The sequence below is a fragment of the Lithobates pipiens genome, unplaced genomic scaffold (genome assembly GCF_037356315.1).
Source record: "Lithobates pipiens isolate NorthernLeopardFrog02 unplaced genomic scaffold, aLitPip1_a1.2 Scaffold_18, whole genome shotgun sequence".
Lineage (NCBI taxonomy): Eukaryota > Metazoa > Chordata > Amphibia > Anura > Ranidae > Lithobates > Lithobates pipiens.
In genome coordinates this window covers 165,974,754-165,995,255 of record NW_027507758.1, presented here as the reverse complement: position 1 = coordinate 165,995,255, position 20,502 = coordinate 165,974,754, and the positions used below count along the sequence as shown (strand labels likewise).

General features: G+C 42.9%; 1 protein-coding gene across 2 annotated transcripts in view; it reads left to right on the top strand.

Annotated features, from left to right (window-relative positions):
• ADGB (androglobin) overlaps window positions 1-20,502 on the top strand; it is a 422,031-nt gene that overhangs the window by 371,027 nt on the left and 30,502 nt on the right. For both annotated transcript variants that reach the window (XM_077486347.1, XM_077486346.1), the window contains exons 31-32: window positions 1,096-1,260; window positions 1,371-1,476. In XM_077486347.1, the coding sequence (XP_077342473.1) occupies window positions 1,096-1,260; window positions 1,371-1,476 (271 nt within the window). The remainder of the gene's footprint in view (window positions 1-1,095; window positions 1,261-1,370; window positions 1,477-20,502) is intronic.

Sequence of the window (20,502 nt, the reverse complement as noted above, 5' to 3'; positions counted from 1 at the left end):
ATACAAACTAAACTGAGCACATGCAGAGTGCCCCCAAGACTCTACTATCAGCAGATGGATTGAGGACAGTGGAAGAAGGGAAGGATCAGAGAAGACAGGATCAAACAGCCTTTTTTACACAGGGTGGATGATTAACCTCTTAGGTTCCACAGTGAGTATAACAAGCATGCTTTACTGCATATACAGACCGATTTTACCATTGTCAGTTTAGTAACACTTTAAGCCATCCACCAAAGCATGTTATTTAAAGGATTTGTGTGTTTTCAGTATTGCCCTCTTAGCTACATTGAAAGACCTTCTGTCCACTGTGCGATACTTGATGTTTTTTTTTTATTTCTTGCATTAAAGTGGTTGTAAAAGCAGAGGTTTTTTTTAATCTTAATGCATTCTGCTTGTATTTCATATTTTTGTAGGTATTTGATAATGCTTAAAATTATTTGCATGTACCGTATCCTTTTTAAGCAAATGCTGCCACCAAGTGTTGTAAAAGAATTATTGCACCACTTATACAATAATATAATTCTACTACATTTAACAACTTTGCTCGCTTGTTATTAAGTGCTGTATACATGCTAGTTTAGTATATAGTATCATATTATGATTATATCTGAACATATGATGTAATATATGTATAATCAGTATCAGTCAGGTGACACGTTTTACAGGGTTAGGTAAGTATTATACACAATATTTCAGATACCAAGAGTACTAACCTTGGGGTGTGGTGCTTAATTAACATTCACCTTCTACCCATACTATAAGTTGCAGATGCCAAAAGTTATATGTTTTTTTTTTGAAGTTAGAAGTTAATTTTGATTTTATTTTCTGCATTAAACATTGGCAGGAATAAAAGCTGGGTTTTCCATTTGTGATAATTTGCTAAACACTTCTATAAAAAAAAAAAAGAAAGCTTTTGATGCCCATTTGAGTGATACCAATCCGACAGTGGCACTAGCCTTTTCTCGTTATATCCAAAGCTAAAATAAAAAAATTAATTAAAAGCCAAAATGTAAAAGTTTTTTGATTTTAAGCGTGGAGATTTCCCCCAAAAGTATCTATTTTTGGACAGACTAACTGTTGTTTGTAATTTTGTAGACCCAACACCACATTGACATTAACAAGCCATTCTGGACCCTGAGACTGGTCAGTGAGACAAGCGAGGCAGAGACACTGGAAGTCAAGAAAGACACAGAGCGCATAGATGAAATAAGAGCCATGAAACAAGCATGGGAGGCAGCAGAGCCAGGTCGTGCTGTCAAGGTAACCCCTCATTAAGATACAAAAATGGCTATAATAATTGCAGAAGACATTCTGTTTAATATAGCATGCTTCTTTCATCATTAAATAATCTAACCTCACTGTATCTGCAGGCCTTGCAGTCACGCTTGCAGTATGTGAACAAATACATACAGAAACCCAGCACTGAAGCTGCAGAAGATGTTGTTCAGGACAACCAAGATGTTACTGTAGAGGAAGGTAAGACCCACACCACCCAATATTACCAGCAATTATAAATAGGCTTCAAATGTGTGATTTTTTTCTAAAGTCTAAAGATTTTTACCACTTTCTGTTGTTTCCACATGGCCCTATAACAACTGGTTCCTATGTGCCTGCAGTGCATTGAAAAAAGTATTTATACCCCTTGACATTTTCCACAGTTTGTCATGTTACAAACAAAAAGGTAAATGTATTTTATTGGGATTTTATGTGATAGACCAATATAATTGGCACATAATTGTGAAGTGGAAGGAAAATGATAAATGGTTTTCAACATTTTTTACATATATATGAAAAGTGTGGCGTGCATTTGTATTCATCCCCTCTGAGTCTATACTTTGTAAAGCCATCTTTCACTCCAAATGCAGCTGCAATTCTTTTTGGGGATGTCTCTACCAGCTTTGCACATCTAGGGAGTGCCATTTTTGCCCATTCTTCTTTGAAAAATAGCTCAAGATCTGTGAGATTGGATGGAGAGCTTCTATGAACAGCAATTTTCAAGTCTTGCCACAAATTCTCAATTGGATTTAGGTCTGGAATTTGACTGGACCATTCTAACACATGAATATACTTTGATCTAAACCATTCCATTATAGCTCTGGTTGAAAGTTTAGGGTCATTGTCCTGCTGGAAGGTGGACCTTCGCCCCAGTCTCAAGTCTTTTGCAGACTCTAACAGGTTTTCTTCTAATGCCGCGTACACATGACCGGACTTTTTGAAAGCAAAGGTCAAACGGACCGAGTCCGTCCAACAATTCGATCGTGTGTGGGCTTCATCGGACCTTTACTTGCCGAAAATCCAGCAGACTTTAGAAATAAAACATGTTTTACATTTTTCCATCGGAACTCCGCCGGACCGAGAAATCCATTCGTGCGTATGCTAGTCCGACGGACAAAAGCCGATGCTAGGGCAGCTATTGGCTACTGGCTATGAACTTCCTTATTCTAGTCCGGTCGTACGTTATCATGTTCGAAACCATCGGACTTTGGTGTGATTGTGTGTGGCCAAGTCCGTTCATTTAGAAAGTCCATCGGAACTCCGCCGAAAGTCCGTCAGAAAGACCGTCGGACCTAGTCCCTCGAAAAGTCCGGTCGTGTATATGCAGCATAAGATTGCCCTGTATTTGGCTCCATCCATCTTCCCATCAACTCTGACCAGCTTCCCTGTCCATGTTGAAGAAAAGCATCCCCACAACATGATGCTACCACCACCATGTTTCATGTTGGGGATGGTGTGTTCAGGGTCATGTGCAGTGGTTTCTGCCATGCATAGGGTTTTGCTTTTAGGTTTGTTTGATTTTGGTCTCATCTGACCAGAGCGCCTTCTTCCACATGTTTGCTGTGTCCCCCACATGGCTTCTCACACACTACAAATGGGACTTCTTTTGGCTTTCTTTCAACAATGGATTTCTTATTGCCACTCTTCCAGAAAGGCCAGATTTGTCGAGTACTCGACTAATAGTTGTCCTGTGGACAGATTCTCCCACCTGAGATATGGATCTCTGTAGCTCCTCCAAAATTACCATGGGCCTCTTGGCTGCCTCTCTGATTAATGTTCTCCTTGCCCGGCCTGTCAGTTTAAGTGGACGGCCATGTCTTGGTAGGTTTGCAGTTGTGCCATATTCTGTCCATTTTTGGATGATGGATTGAACAGTGCTCCGTGAGATGTTCAAAGCTTGGCATATTTTTTATAACCTTACCCTGCTTTAAACTTCTTCACAACTTTATACCTGATCTGTCTGGTGTGTTCCTTGGCCTTCATGATGCTGTTTGTTCACTAAGGTTCTCTAACAAACCTATGAGGGCTTCACAGAACAGCTGTTTTTATACTAAGGTTAAATTGCACAAAGGTGGATTCTATTTACTAATTAGGTGACTTCTGAAGACATTTGGTTCCACTAGATTTTAGTTAGAGGTATCAGAGTAAAGGGGGCTGAATACAAATGCACGCCACACTTTTCACATATTTATTTGTAAAAATTGTTGAAAACCATTTATCATTTTCCTTCCACTTCACAATGATGTACTTTGTGTTGATCTATCACATAAAATCCCAATAAAATACATTCAAGTTTTTGGTTGTAACATGACAAAATGTGGAAAATTTCAAGGAGCGTGAATACATTTTCAATGCACTGTGTATGCTGTATTCATGTTTCCACCACTGGCTTTATATATTTTAACATTGTTGCATCACTGTAGCTAAAAGTAAACATGGAATAAGTACCTGGTAAAACTATTTGAATTAAACCAGTAATGTTGTGAAAGCAATATCATATCCATTGTCCTTGAAACGTTGGCCTAAAAGAAGTATTCAGACAAGGATTTCACATATCTTTATCAGAATATTAATACCAGGTCATTTTCTCAAAGAGCATTGGAGCCAGAATAAAATGGCAATTAGTTGCCATCTACTTGGCCATGCAGTAGTATACCCAAAGGAATTTTATATTCGATTGAGCTTTCTTTTGGTGGTTATTTAATAACCACTGCTTTTTTGCCATTAGAATAAAAAAGAAAAAACATTTTGAAAAATATTTCCCTTACTTTCTGTGATAAGGCAGGGCAAAAAAACAAAAACTTGAGTGTATGAATTATGAAGACCCTCAAAATTGCCCTTTTTAAGAAAATATACACCCCAAGGTGTTGTCATTTTTTGCTACAATTTATTGAAAATGAAGAAACATGTTGGTATTGAGGTGGTTAAAATATGGATGGTGCACTAAAATTGCAAAGTTCATTTATTTAGTTAGTTTAGTTTAGTCTGCCAACACAAACCCATCATAAATGCTGCAAATGAAAAATAACAACTGTAGAAAAAAAATCATTACTGTACTTACCACTGCCTCTACTTGCAACACCTTGGCAATTGTGATGTCAGCATCTTTGGGTGTTAACTTGAGGAATGGAGAGTAGTTCAAATGAGTGAGAAAATGCTATTGCACTTTTGTCATGTCATGAGATCTGAGCTGTGCTGCATTACCCGGGATACTGTCTGAACCAAAAGGATGCTAATGTCACCCTCTACACACCATGGAAGTCAAGGGAAAGTATTTTCGCGAACTATTTTTCTCCCCACAGATTTTTTTTTTTTCACTTTTTGCAATGGATTTATATGGGGGAAGGGTCCAATACCTATTAAGTGGATCTTTAAGCCCTTGTACACACGGTCGGAGAATCTGTCGGAATGAGTCTTATCGGACCGTGTCGTCAGATAATCCGACTGTGTGTGGTATGCATCGGACTGATTCCATCCGAATCTCCGTCCGACCCAATTTTCCAACATGTTGGAAATATTTCCCGAACAACTGGGCCGGACGGACCTAATCCGATCATGTGTAGAGCATTTTCATCGGACCAAGTGCCACGCATGCTCAGATCAAATTCCTACATCAAAGCTATTGGCTACTAGCCTGAATGTAGTCCCATCGTAACGAAATTACGTCATCACGTTCTGAAAGATCGGATTTTTCACCAACTTGGCCCGACCGTGTGTATGCAACAATTTCGGACACAATCCGTCGGACTAAATCCGACGGGCAAAATCCGACGGATTTGGTTGGCAAAATCTCCGACCGTGTGTATGTGGGCTAAGTCTACACAATTCACAAGGTGTCCTTATTACCCTATGATATTCATTATCTATAGTTGGTAAAGAGCAATTATGTTTTTTATTTTTTTTTCTGCCTGCCTAAATGCCAATATACATTCATGTGACTTGGGCTACCTAATCGTGTGTGTATTTATTTTTTTAACCTGAAAAGAACACATTTCATAGTTTAGATTGCCTCCTGCTATAAGGGGATTTTATGGCCTCTACAGCTTTGAAGACTGCAAGGAAATCAATGGAACTTGTCAAAGGACAACAAAGCTCTTATATAGATTTTTAAAGACTGTGACTCATTGTTGCAATGATTTCAGATATAACTTACTTTGCTATTTATATAATTGTATACATTTAGGGAAAAGTATCAGTCTCTATCCACTTAAGATATTATTGGCTTCCAAATGTTTCCAGGGAAAATCTATTATACAGTAAATATTTCTCTGGTTTTGGTTTTCTGTAAATAATCATATTCTTCTGTTAAAGTGCCCGTAATTTGATGGTATATCACTATAATGAACATTGAGTGGAGGCAGAAGTGGAGGAATTCCACTGAAACATAACAAAGCTTTAGTGATAATAAAGTAATAGTAAAGCCTAATGCCGCGTACAGACGATCAGAAATTCTGATAAAAAAAGGTTTGATGTGAACTAGTTGTCGGAAGTTCTGACCGTGTGTAGGCTCCATCGAACATTTTGTGTCAGAATTTCCGACAACAGATGTTTGAGGGCTGGATCTCAAATTTTCCAACAACAAAATCTGTTGTAACTTCCGCGCGTGTGTAGACAATTCAGACGCACAAATTCCACACGTGCTCTGAATCAAGTATGAGATGGAAGCGCTCGGTCTGGTAAAACTAGTGTTCGTAGTGGATATAGCACATTCGTCACGCTGCAATTTTTTTAATCTTTTAATGCAGTGCATTCTCTTCTTCAGAGTTCTGACAAACTGATTTCTTTTATTTCTCATGATCTCCTGGACAATCTTTATTTTTTTTTCGCCAGATCTCCTGAATAATGTTTCTATTTTTTTTTATCGTGATCTCCTTTTCTTTTGTTTATCAAGATCTCCTGATTTTTTTTCATGTTTTTTTTTCCAGTGATCTCCATAATATTTTTGTCGTTTTGTGTGTCAAGATACCACAAAACCATTATTATCTTATATTTTTTTAACCTCAAGGAGATTTGTTGGTGTTGATGTCCCTTGTTAATTTAACATTGTATTTTTGAAATGTACCTGTCTAATCACAAACAAACTGTCCTTTTTGAACTAAAACACATAGCCAAGTATTTGTGAGAATAAAATTGACATTTAATAGGGGTCTTAACAAAATAAATAGGCAACGCTGGATAAACTGTTGAAATTGGCAAAGCCTATGTACCCCAAGGGTAGACATCAATTATTTGACAGGCAAAATTGGTAGCCTGAGGAGTCCATTTAATGGGGAGCACAATCCGTGCCGGGACTCCTAGAGATTGGGAGCAGCAGCAGATGACATATATATATCCCCAGGCTGTGGTCTTACAACAGCCTGTGTTTTTTGCCAGACCAGACCAAACCCAGGCCATCACTCTCAAGACTTCCTTGCACGCTTCCTTCCAGGCTGTGGCTGTGGTGTTGGAGTTGTGGCAGGTGGTGGAGGAGGAGTATGATCCAACTCACATACATGACTTTTTTTGTGCGTTCACCCATCACCCCCTTATTTAGGGCCTGATAGATGACTTCCTCACAAATGAGGCATTGGCCCACCTCCATTTCCTGCATTTTGCTGGCTGCCATGCAGGCATAGACCTCTTGAAGATTGGGGGTGGTTCTGAGGGCCACAGTAGCCTGCTGAATCAAAGAAAGTGCTGACTCCTCCACGTTACTCCCCTTACTAGGCCTTTTTGTTGGAAAGCGGAGGGGAGGAACCTACGATTCGGTCAGACTACCGGGCATGGCCACCTCATGGCTGCCACTCTCCATGGCCACCTCCTGGCTGCCACTTTCCCCACCTCCTCCTAGATGAGACCTTCCTGTGTATGAAAATGGGATATAGTTTTAGTTTTTTGGTCATCAATCACACACAATTTTGAGCTCATGACTGTTGCAAATTGAATGTTAACAAATAGAAAAGACTATCATTCTGACCTCAGCATTTTTCATTCTTGTCCCAATCATTTTTGGCCACTACTGTCTATTGATATGTAAACCACTTTGTTTAATCAAAAATGAGTGATCAATAATAACATCTAGTTAACATCATTCATTTTTTGACAAGAAATATGTTGAAATTCTTCCTGGGTGGAAGGCTCAGGTCGGACCTCTGAAGCTTCATCTGAGGTGGAAGGAACAGTGGAAGGAAGGGTTGAGCGTGATGGCCTGATTTCAGTCTAGTCTGACAAAAACCGCAGTCTCTCATAGTACCAGAGTCTGGGGACATAAACATCATCTGCTGCTGCTCCTGATCTCATGGAATCCTTGACCTTCTTGTGCTCCCTATTATATGTGCTCCTCAGGCCACCAATTTTGCACTTCAAATAGGGGATGGTTGCCGTGGGAATCACTGGCTTCACCAATTCCAACAGTTGATTCAGCGCTGCCTTCCTCTTTATTTTATTATTATAAAAAGGGTGTTTCACCTGCCACAGACAGGGCAGCTCTCTGTATTTATCAATGAAGTTGGGGAGGAAGTCATGATCGTTGAATCTATCCATTTTATCTGCAAGACACAACACATGACAAACCCTAATGTCAGGCTAAACTCTCCTAATCTTGTCCGAATGTAGGCCTCAATCTATAAGCAGTATAGGCCACTGATGCCCCAAGTTAAAATGTTACCTTCGCTTACGCTACTCCATCCTACACTCACAGATCGTACAAACGACGCACGCGTGTTATGCTTTATATACACTGCGCATGTGTGAAACTCCATCTGACCCTGACCTTCTTTCTAGTATATTCCCCGCTCCTTCTCTTTTGACGCAGTAGGAGAGCACATGGCAGAGACAGAGCAGGTGCATTCAGAGGAGAGCAGCAATGATGAGGAAAGCCCGGAGCCACAAACATCCCGATCCAGGAGATTTAAGGCCTCAAATATGTCCTTTGTAGAGATGGTGGACATCTTGAAGAGGGCCGACTATGAAGGTAAATATGGACCGTACAGAAACCCAAATGTGAGGCCAAAATCATGAATAAAGTTGTGAAAAGGCTGCAGAAGAATTTTGGGGTACAGCGATCCAAGGATCAACTGAGGAAACGATGGTCAGACCTCAAATTGAGAGAGCACGATCAGTACAGAAAAATCAAGAGAGTGCTGCAAAAAAGTAAGTATTTTGTCATGTGTTCCTATTATTATTATTACTTTTGTGCTGCTTCATGTGCTTTTCTTTACTGTTGTACAGTTTAAAATGGTGTTTAAAATGGCAAGTTTCAGGTTCGTGGGCACAGTAATCGTTCATAGAAAACATTGTTTGTTTCGCTCACTAATACAATGTTTTTGGCAGATGCAAGTTAACTACATTTGTTCAGGCCTATTTGTATTAAAAGAAGTTTGTCTATATGGGTTTGTAACTAGAATGAAATACAAGCTTGATTCAGTGTAAGGAGAGCACACTCAGCAGCTCTGCACACATCTGGACGTAGGAGCACTAGTGTGGGATCCCCAGTACACACTTTTTAGGGTGTTCCACGCAGATGCTCCAGTGGATACTAGGGGTGTCTCCATGTGTGATACTTTACCAAAAAAAGTAAGTATTCCAGCTTTAAGAAAGGGAAAAAAAAGCATGTCTTCAGCTTGGAACTCTGCCAAAACAGACAATTGTATGACACTTCCAAGCAATGTTTTATATTTATAGTTCTTGCCTCAAATACCTGTGTGCTAAGTATACCCTTTTTGTATTCACATAAGGGAGAAAAGACTCGGGACATCAGAGGACACCGGGGACCCCCAACCTCCTAAAGAAGGGGAAGTCACCACAACCTGAGGATGTGAAGGGAGGAGAGGTTCAGGACGTGGTTGAAATAGTGACCGCAACAGGTGAGTGTCAGAGACCATAGCTTCAGGTAATAGATGTATGCCTACATATTTATAACACATGGTGTGTTTTATTCTTTTTAGGTGAGTTGGGTGTTGTGGAAGAAGAAACTAATTTCACCAGTGCAAGTGCACACGTCCTCATCGGGTGTGCAATCGTGATTTAGAAAAGATAAAGGAAAACATCAGTGATGTTCAACAAAAAATGAAGAACATCATTGATGATTTGGGCAGAATCTAAAACACAAAAATTGTACAGTTTTTTCGAGGAACTTTTTATTTTAAATCAAGTTTTAAAGTATTTTAAAAGCCAAATTTTGAAGATGCACACAGTGTGTCAACATGTGCTATCTGCCATCACGGGATATCAATGTACGCGTTTTGGGGGTACAACCCCTTCCTCCCAAGTCAAGTAGGTGAGAGGAAGGGGTTGCACCCCCGAAACATGTTCATTGATCCCCCATGATGGGAGCTAGCACATGTTGAAATTAGGCATGGGATCAGGAGGGAAATCCACATTTTGAGTCCCGATTTGTGTGCATCTTCAAAATGTGGCTTTTACAGAAGTGACATCACCCCATCTGATGAAGACAAGATCAACACAGTTTGGACATACTAATGTCTGATATTACCTTCACTTTTTCAAAGTTGAACTTTGTAAGTTGCTGAGTTGCCTGTTTAACCAAAAAAAGGATATTTATAATGTCAAACATAAAAAATGTTATACACCAAAGATGTTGGTTTGTTCAAAACCCCCTTTTCTAACACACATGTGAATGTGCACAGAGTAAAAGGTTTTTTATACTGAACAATGTGTGGCTTCTTCTTTCAATGCTCAAAACCGTTTTTTGGAGTAAGTTGGTGTTTAGATTTACAGTGACAATGGGGTTTATTTACTAAAGGCAAATCCACTCTGCACTACAAGTGCACTTTGAGTGCACTTTCAAGTGCACTTGTAGTGCAAAGTGGATTTTCCTTTAGTAAATAGCCCCCACAGTGCTCTAAAACTGTCCCCAATCAAGCCATTTTAGGGACTCTAAACAATTCATCCATGGTGCTGCAAAGGATGATTATTGTTATCATTAATGCATTACATACATTGACAACAAAACGTGTGTGTGTGTGTGTGTAGCAGACCCACAACATAATGGTTAGCTGAAGAAGAGATTATCACCTCTTGTATCAAATAAATTACATTTGCCTTATTGAAGTTAATGGTCAAAAAGAAAAGCCCATTGGAGTACCTAGGAGACAGCTAAAAGAAACACAAGTAGTAAATCCAATGAAATATTAGTTAATTTTTTATAAAAAAAAAAATTATTTGGCATATCAATTTGATGACAGTACTCCAGATATTTTTGGGGGGTGGGACAATGTGGACGTGTTTCCCATCGATTGGCCCTCTGCAGTTAGGAAAGTCCCACTGCTGGGCAAAGTGGGATGCCACAGTCTGCCATTCCTGTGGGGTTGAAGGAAACTGTGGAGTCAAACAAGAAAAACAAAAATTAGTACCGTATATACTCGAGTATAAGCCGAGATTTTCAGCCTCTTTTTTGAGGCTGAAAGTGCCCCCCTCGGCTTATACTCGAGTCATCGCTGTCTGCCCGCTCGATCAGCATGTCGAGCAGACAGACAGCGGCCATTCTATAATTCAAAAGCCGCGCCTCCGGCTCCGCCTTCGCCTGTGATAGGCGGAACACTGAATTTCCCAGCAGCCTGTGTTCCGCCTATCACGGACATCGTATCATCCTCGTACTACGGACGAGGATGATACGATGTCCGTGATAGGCGGAACACAGGCTGCTGGGAAATTCAGTGTTCCGCCTATCACAGGCGAAGGAGGAGGCGCGGCTTTTGAATTTTACAATGGCCGCCGAGGCGCCGACGAAGAGGGCACGGGACGGAGGCAAGGCACGGCACGGGACGGGACGGAGGCAAGGCAAGGCACGACACGGGACGGCGGCAAGGCACGGCACGGGACGGAGGCAAGGAGGCAAGGCACGGGACGGAGGCTCGGGACAAAGGCTCGGGACACAGGTAGGCTGGACACACACACACACACACACACACACACACACACACACACACACACACACACACACAGATGGATGGATACACACACACACAGGGATGGGTGGATGGATGGAGACACACACAGGGATGGATGGATGGAGACACACACACACAGGGATGGATGGATGGATGGATGGAGACACACACACACAGGGATGGATGGATGGATGGACACACACACACACAGGGATGGATGGACGGACACACAGGGATGGACGGACACACAGGGATGGACGGACACACAGGGATGGACGGACACACACACAGGGATGGACAGGCATGTCTCACCCTCGGCTTATACACGAGTCAATAAGTTTGCCAGTTTTTTTGGGGGTAAATTGGGGGCCTCGGCTTATATTCGGGTCGGCCTATACTCGAGTATATACGGTACTTTCGCACATAACATTGCAAGCAGATTAGACACAAACATTCTTGGCCAACATCAGTATAACATTTATTTTAAGGAGTATTTAAAGACAAAAGTATAAGGTACACTTATCAGATTCCTCACACCCTCTGATGGCCCATTGTAAAAATTTTAGGGGGGGGGAGATGTTTTGGACAGGTAACCCTCTCCACTTCATTGATAGCTAAATGCAAAAATAATGTGTTACTTTGGCCAGCCCCTCCTTACTTACACTATTGGAAGCCCACTGGACAGGTAAGAAGTGTCATAATCCAAAAATAGGAATACACACAGTCCAAATTGAAGAACATTTTTACATTCTGCAATTTCTTATCAAGATAGGAACAAAACTTTAAACAGTAACATTTGAAAGTATTCAGGCAGGCACTTGCACTACATGTTTTTGGTGAATTCATCCAAAAATATGACCACAAAAGAGGTAGGTATAGCGTGTATGGGTTTGGCAAAGTCAGCAGATAGAGGATTGGTATCAGCTGACTTAGCGGTTGGGGGGGGGGGTCCCAAAAAAAGAAGCCTCTTGCACTTTGCCTGAATTTAAGGACACAAATAACATTTGTAAACATGTTAGGGGGTGTTTACTGTAAAACACTACTATGGTGCTGACTAAATACATTGTTAAGTGACTAGGCTAGGTGTGTATGGGCCCAGGATAGCATGCTGGGGAGGTTAGTGAAGGCAAATATGCATGAAGGACAAAAAAGGAGCATTAAAAGCTTACAGCAAGCATGAGGAAAAAGGGACATTCACAGCATATTGCAGTCATGGTAATTATGGAATGATGAAATAAACCCAATAGATTAGCAAACATTAAATACACAGAATGTGATGTTAAAGGATACAAATTATCTTAATATAGTCCTTCTGCAGGACCTGTATGATGGCAGAACAGGTCTCTGGAATAATGATCCCCAGAGCCTGGGGGGAGATGCCTGTCAAGAACTTGATGTCCTGCTGACTTCTCCCCGTTGCCAAGTACCGCAAGGTGGTGACAAGCCTCTGCTCGGGAGTGATGGCTTGCCGCATGCAGGTGTCCTGCTTGGTAATATAAGGGGACAGCAAAGCCAACAGACGGTGAAAAACAGGGTCCGTCATCCAGAGATAATTCCTGAAATCATCACGATTATTCTCCTGTATCTCCCGCAACAAAAGCATATGTGAGAATTGGTCAGGCTGGAGCAACCAATTCTTCGTCCATGAACTCCTCCTCCCCCTGTTCATGGACTGGACTTGAGTCAAAATAAGAACCCCAACACCAAGCCCCTGCATAGCACGAACTCTATGACACGTAGTGATGGACGAACTTCCGACGGGACGTTTTGCAAACACGAACCGCGAACGCGGCCAAAAGTTTGCGAACCACAAAGTTTGCGGCGGACCCCATTGACTTTAATGGCAGGCGAACCTTAAAAACCTCCAGGTCATATTTTCAGCCACAAAATACTTACTAGCTGTGCACACATAGTCCCACAACATGGACACTGACATAACAAAAGTGTTAAGTGAATCTGGGATCGACAACGACAAGCATTCTTTTTTTATCTGTGAAATTTTGACAATTCAGGAGCGCATGAAGGCCATGGAGGAGAGGCAAGGTCAGGGCAGGCTATGAAGGGGTTGCAGGAGATGATCAGTGCCACAGTCAGGGCAGTGCAGTCCTGTGCCACTGCCTGCTGATTGGCTTCTCTGCTGCTATCTTCCTCACTGTCTGAAACCAGCACCACGATAGAGACTGAGCACTGGCACCAGAACCGTGATAGAGAGCACTGACGCCAGCACTGAGATAGAGAGCACTGACACCAGCACCGAGATAGAGAGCACTGACACCAGCACTGAGATAGAGAGCACTAACACCAGCACCAAGATAGAGAGCATTGACACCAGCACCGTGATAGAGAGCACTGAGACCACACCAGCACCGAGATAGAGAGCACTGACACCACACCAGCACTGAAATAGAGAGAGAGCACTGACATCAGCACCGAGATAGAGAGCACTGACACCAGCACCAAGATAGAGAGAGAGCACTGACACCAGCAGCGAGATAGAGAGAGAGCACTGACACCAGCAGCGAGATAGAGAGCACTGACACCACACCAGCACCGTGATAGAGAGCACTGAGACTACACCAGCACCGAGATAGAGAGCACTGAGACCACACCAGCACTGAGATAGAGAGCACTGACTCCACACCAGCACCGAGATAGAGAAAGAACTCTGACACCAGCACCGAGATAGAGAGCACTGAGAGCAGCACTGATACCAGCAACTTGCTGTGGGACCCAAAAATATGACACTGCTCAACCTCTTCAAACAGGAGGGTACGGGCATATAGTACGGTGTGCTTTTTTTGTACAAGGAAGTGAGCCAAAGGTAGAAAAAAGGTTGGTGTGCTCGATTTAAATAAATCATTTATAGAGTTATGCATATACATGGTCTACTGGTCACATGTGTTGAATTCCTCCGAGATCCATGCCTCATTAATTTTTATAAATGTGAGGTAGTCAGCACTGTCATGAGCTAGGCGAGTGCTCTTATCGGTCACGATCCCCCCTGCTGCGCCGAATGTCCTTTCGGACAGGACACTGGATGAGGGGCAAGCAAACAGTTCCATTGCAAATTGGGCAAACTCTGGCCAGAGGTCAAGCCTGCCCACCCAGTAGTCCAGGGGTTCATCACTCAGAGCGTCCACATTGGCCGTTAACCCGATGTAGTCGGACACCTGTCGGTCTAGGTGTTCCCTGATGCTGGATCCGGATGAGACCTGTCGATGGGTCGGCTGAAAGAATGACCTCATATCAGAAGTCACCAACACATCTTCAAACTGCCCTCTTCTTACAGGCGCTGTTGGATTGGTACCCGCAACTCTTTCTCTGAGAGTGGGAATTCCTCCTCTACCAGCGCACGCAAAAGCAGAATGCAGCGTTTCACGAAGCAAGGCCTGGAAGTGCTCCATTCTGACAGCCATTTGTGACGGGGTTAACATTTCCCCCATTTTGTGTTTGTACCGGGGTCTAAGTACGTTGCCACCCAGTACTGGTCCTTGACCTTTATACTTTTTAAAAGGGGGTCCCTGTTAAAACACTGGAGCATGAAGGCCCCCATTTGCACTAAACTGGAAGTGGTGTGGTGGCCTGGCTCCTGCTCATCATCCAGGATAATGTCGTCCTCCTCGTTCTCCTCTCCCCATCCACACACAACAACAGGGATCCCAGAAAGGTTTAAAGCATGCTCTTCTTGCTCCTCCTCATCAGCCCAAACACCATCTTCCTCTGATTCCTCTTCAGACTCCAGTTGTTGACGTGTCTCAGATAGAGTAGCTCCCCCTGGGAATTCATCCAGCATTTACGACTTCCTCTTCTTCCTGTTCCTGCTCCTCCACGGCTTGATCAATGACACAACGCAATGCACACTCCATAAAGAAGGCATAAGGTACGATGTAACTGATGGCACCATGGCTGCGACTGACCAGTTTAGTGATCTCATCAAATGGCCGCAGAAGTCTGCATACATCGCATATGAGCAGCCACTGGCGCGGTGAAAAAAAAACAAGCTCCCCAGAACCTGTTCTGCTGCAGAGTTCATACAGGTAGTCGTTAACTGCACCGTTGTCACACATTACTTTACCAACTGTCAAATTGAGCCGTGTTAGCCACTGATCTGCCTGTGAACGCAAAGCTGAAAGGAGTGCAGGGCCAGTGTGGCTCTTGGCTTCCAGGCACAACAGACACAGCACAGCATGGCAACGTCTCATCTGGCATGTCGAATAGGTACTGGGGTTCTTGGGCGGCCGAGGAGGAGAGGGAGAAGGATGGAGTAGGAGGAGAAGAAGATGCAGGCCTGTAAGCAATCCGTGGCGGTAAAACCAAATCTACACGGGTGCCACGGATTACATGCTTGCCGGCCGTCAGAAGGTTCACCCAGTGGGCAGTAAAAGTTATATACCTTCCCTGCCCGTGTTTGCTAGACCACGTGTCTGTGGTCAGATGTATCTTGGCACCGACACTGTGTGCCAGAGATACATTCACTTGCCGCGGAACATGGCCATATAGCTCTGGGATGCCCTTCTGTGAGAAATACTTCCTTCCTGGGACCTTCCATTGTGGTGTTCCAATGGCCACAATTTTTCGAAAGGCCTCCAGTTTATATTGCAGTAGTTGGTGGGCTATCAGTTCTGACATAACCCTCTTGCCCAGCCGTCAACCGTTGGGCAAGAGGGTTATCCGGCATCATCATTTTTTTACGCTCCAACATTTGGCCCACGGAAGCCTGCCTTTTTGCAGAAAAACATGAGGACGGCATGATGGAAGGTGGAGTGGAGGACAATTGTGAGGAGAGAAGAGAAGGAGAAGTAGAAGACGAGGCTGGATGGTGGGAGCCTGGAGTGTGGCTTTGTGGGTTCCATTGCTCCCACTGGGCTCGGTGATGGCAGCTCATGTGCCTTCTTAAGGAGGTTGTCCCTAGGTGAGTGTTGGGCTTACCGCGACTTATGCGTTGACTGCAAAGGCTGCAGATGGCAACACTATTGTCAGCAGTGGACACATTAAAAAAAGCCCACACTGCGGAACCATGTGCCGGCGTCCTGGGAGTGCCAGATGTGACCGTACATGGTTGATGCCTCGCTCCTGATACATTAGCAGTCTGCTTTGTCCCTCCTGTGCAATCTAAGTTCCGCCTGCTTCTCCTCCCTATCTGCTGGTCCATATCTCCCTCTGAACTCCCCTCCTCTTCCTCTCTTGTGGGCACCCACGTGACATCACTAGACACGTCATCATCGATGTCACCTTCCCCACCGCTATAATTAGAGATCTTGGAGTAGGCAGAAACAGCGGGGACCAACCTCCTTGGTCTGATCTGAGTACTGTCGTCAGACTGCTGAGTGGCGGTTGTTGCTACCTCCTCTTCCTGATCCAATGCCAAGAATGGCTGTGCATCGGAAATGTCTTGTGATGGATCGGAAAATAATTCCTGTGACTCAAGCGGAAGGTATATGGTGGTGGTGGTTTTGGTGGTAGTGTCTTTGGGGGTGCACACAGCAGAGAGTGAAGAGGGTGCAGATCATGAGGATGAGGAGGGTGCAGAAGAGTAAGGCTGAGTGAGCCACTCAACCAAGTCTGGTGCGTCCTTCTACAATTTGCCACTTTGGCTCAAGCCGGTAGCTCCTGCCCTACCCCTACCACCCCTGCGGAAGGGCCTGCCTCTTCCTCTGCCTGTCATTTTTTAAATGACCCTGTGACAAAAGTCTCTAGAGAAGTGCAGTATGTATGTGGAAGAAGGTATATAACACCCCGCTTCAATCTGTCGTTTTTGGGGGCCACTGGTCTATCACACCAGTTATAATACTTTTTTTTAAATTGCGTTTGGCACTCTTTGTAGTATCGCTGCAGAACCGCTCAGCAGTCACAATGCTGCACAGTGGAAATACACAATACTATGCTTTCTATATGTGCAAGTATTTTATACATGTATTACACCCCTATATACTGCACACCAAATAGTACACCTATACCAGTCCTTAAAAGGACCTTTGTGGACCTAATAGTAGCTAGCTAGTGGCTAGTGAATTGCAGAATGTCCCTGCTCCAAAAACCAAACTGTCCCTCCCTACACTGAGAAACGACAGCTGCAGAATCGGTCAGCAGCACAGCAGTGCAGTGCACTATATATGCTTTCTATATTTGAAAGAAAGTATATTATACGTGTACAACCCTATATACTGTACACCTATAAAAGGACCTTTGTGGACCTAGTAGCTAGTGATTTGCAGACTGTCCCTGCTCCAAACACAAAACTGTCCCTCAGTCCCTACACTGATAAAAGCTGCATAATCGGGCAGCAATCAGCTCAACAGCATAGCAGTCAAATATAATATGCTTTCTATATTTGAAAGAAAGTATAATATACGTGTAGAACCCTGTACACCTATACCAGTTCTTAAAAGGACCTTTGTGGACCTAGTAGCTAGTGATTTGCAGACTGTCCCTCAGTCCCTACACTGATGAAAGACAGCTGCAGAATCGGTCAGCACTCAGCTCAGCAGTCAAGTATAATAGGCTTTCTATATTTGAAAGAAAGTATATTATACGTGTACAACCCTATATACTGTACACCTATACCAGTCCTTAAAAGGACCTTTGTGGACCTAATAATAATAGCTAGTGATTAAACTGACTGTCCCTGCTCCACACAGCGTCCTGTCCCTACACTGACAAAAGACAGCTGCAGAATCGGTCAGCAGTGCACTCAGCAATCAGCAGCACAGCAGTCAGCAGCAGTGCACCAGAACCCTATATACTGTACACCTATACCAGTCCTTAAAAGGACTTTTGTGGACCTAATAGTAATAGCTAGTGATTAAACTGAATGTCCCTGCTCCACACGGCGTCCTGTCCCTACACTGACAAAAGACAGCTGCAGAATCGGTCAGCAATGCACTCAACAATCAGCAGCACAGCAGTCAGCAGCAGTGCACCAGAACCCTATATACTGTACACCTATACCAGTCCTTAAAAGGACTTTTGTGGACCTAATAGTAATAGCTAGTGATTAAACTGACTGTCCCTGCTCCACACAGTGTCCTGTCCCTACACTGACAAAAGACAGAATGTAAAATGGCCGCCAGATCAGGTCTATTTATAAGGTAGGGGGAATGTCCAATTGTCCATGTGCTGAAATGTCTCAATTGGCTGTCCTGTACCCCATGATGGATGTGTCATCATGGGTCAAAGTTCTTTCACAATGTAAACGCATATGTCCACCGCGCGAACAGCGCCAGTAGTCCGCCGGTTTGGCGAATCGCGAACAAGCAAAGTTTGCCGCAAACCGACTGCCGGGCGAACCGCAAGGCCATCCCTAATGACAAGTATGTAACCGCAACATGGCTTCAAAATGGTTGACTGGTCAGAACGAACTAACAGAACGCACTGAAAATCAGAAAGACATGAGAAGAGCGAGCTGAAAATCTACACACACTGAAAAACAGATACAAACCCACAAGCAACAAACTGAAGAGCAGTAACGATCTGAAAAGCAGAGGCTGAAAAGCGCGAGATAAACACGAGATTAGCAGAAGGAGCCCAAAGGGTGGCGTGCTGGCTATTGAACTTCCTTTTTATAGTGCCGTCATACGTGTTGTACATCAGCACCTTATTGGCGATCAGAATTTCCAACATTTGTGTGACCGTGTGTATGCAAGAAAAGTTTCAGCCAACATCCGTCATAAAAAAAGCCACGGTTTGTTTGTCGGAAATTCCGATCATCTGTACGCAGCATAGCACTAACTATGTATCCTGCATACCCTGTGTAAAAAAGATTTGTAGGTCAAATGTTAATGCAACTTCAGCACCCCTCTTTCAGTGATGGGAGAGGAAGGAGCACTGACAACAGCTGGGTCAAGGGAGCCTATGGGTGGCACCACCATTCCCAAAATTCATAGCCATTGTTCAGTGCTCCATGACACAGGGAAGCCAGAGCTACAGAAGTGCATCCTTTTTTATACAGGATAGGTTGGAGGAAGGGAGAGGTAACATTTTTATGAATAGTTAGTGTTAGGCTTTCCTATTACTTTAAATATATTGTTAAGCACAACAAATTATGATACTTGTATTTCCAATAATATTGGCAGAACAGTTCATGTGGATGCCCAGGAAAACAGGAATTTCCTGTCTGGTCTGAATTCTTCATGTAATATACTGTATTTTGGGAAAATTTGATTAGTGAACAAGGTGAAGCTCTGCTAACTTCCATCATCCAGTTATGAGCAAGCAAAAATTATTTTTTTTATATTTTCCATGCACTTAATTGAGTAGTCTTTGCAAAGTGAAACTTCACATTTACTTAGCTCTGGGAAAAATTCCCTTGCAAAGGGAACCACCCATGTGGTTGATTTAGTAAAAGTAAATAGGTTGTTTACGTTTGAAGGGCGTTTTTATTTAGCTTTGTGAACTGATTTCTATCATCCAATCATGTGCAAGCAATTCTTTTTTTTACTTCATATGAGTTGCACATGGTTGGGTAGTCTCGGCAAAGTGAATTTTTACCACATTTACTATGCCTATTTGCCTTAATTAAAAATACTCCCAAAAACACAAACAAGAACAAGAAAATGTTAACACCTTATCCATTTGGGGGTCTTATTTTTTATGACAGTAGACCAGATCCTTTTCCTTAAGGATCTAGTCGTACCTGTGATCCATTCACATTCAACAAGCAGTGCTGGCACCTGCGCTGAGCTTTCCTACCCCTGCATGTTGCTGTCACAGGGGATTACTTTGCCAAGTATCTGCCCTCCCTCCTCTCTACAACTCCCGGAGGGGAACAATATGCACCATTGGGGGTTTGTGTCTGGCACACTTTATTCACTTTTCTTTAAGGACCAATCTATTCATTTGGTATACCACTGAATCTCTTTGGAATTTTCTTTGACTTCTCTGATCGTTATCCATATGTACCTCTCATAAGGAAGCAAGTATTCATCTTACGAAATGCGTAGAGAATCAGTACATAGCATTCATCTTAAGGAAATTCAAGTTTTGATATATTTAATGAGGGTGATCCTTGCAGACCTCTGAATAATTATCTACTATAGATGATTTTAAATGTATGTCATGTTTGCTGCCTTTTGTATTAATAAAATCAATTTTGTAAATTGTATCTATCGGTTTGTGCCTTGTTAAAGTTCTGTGGGCAATCTTTTCTGTTTATATGTGCATTTTGGGACTGAGACACAACCATGCCTCATGCATTCCAGCTCATTAGCTGTATCATGTTATTTGGACTTTTTTTTTCTTAGGGAAAAAAAACATTTAATACCCATTGAAAGTAAACTTATTCAGAATATGAACAATAAAATATCTACATATTTTAAACAAGCATTAAAAGCATTTTTCA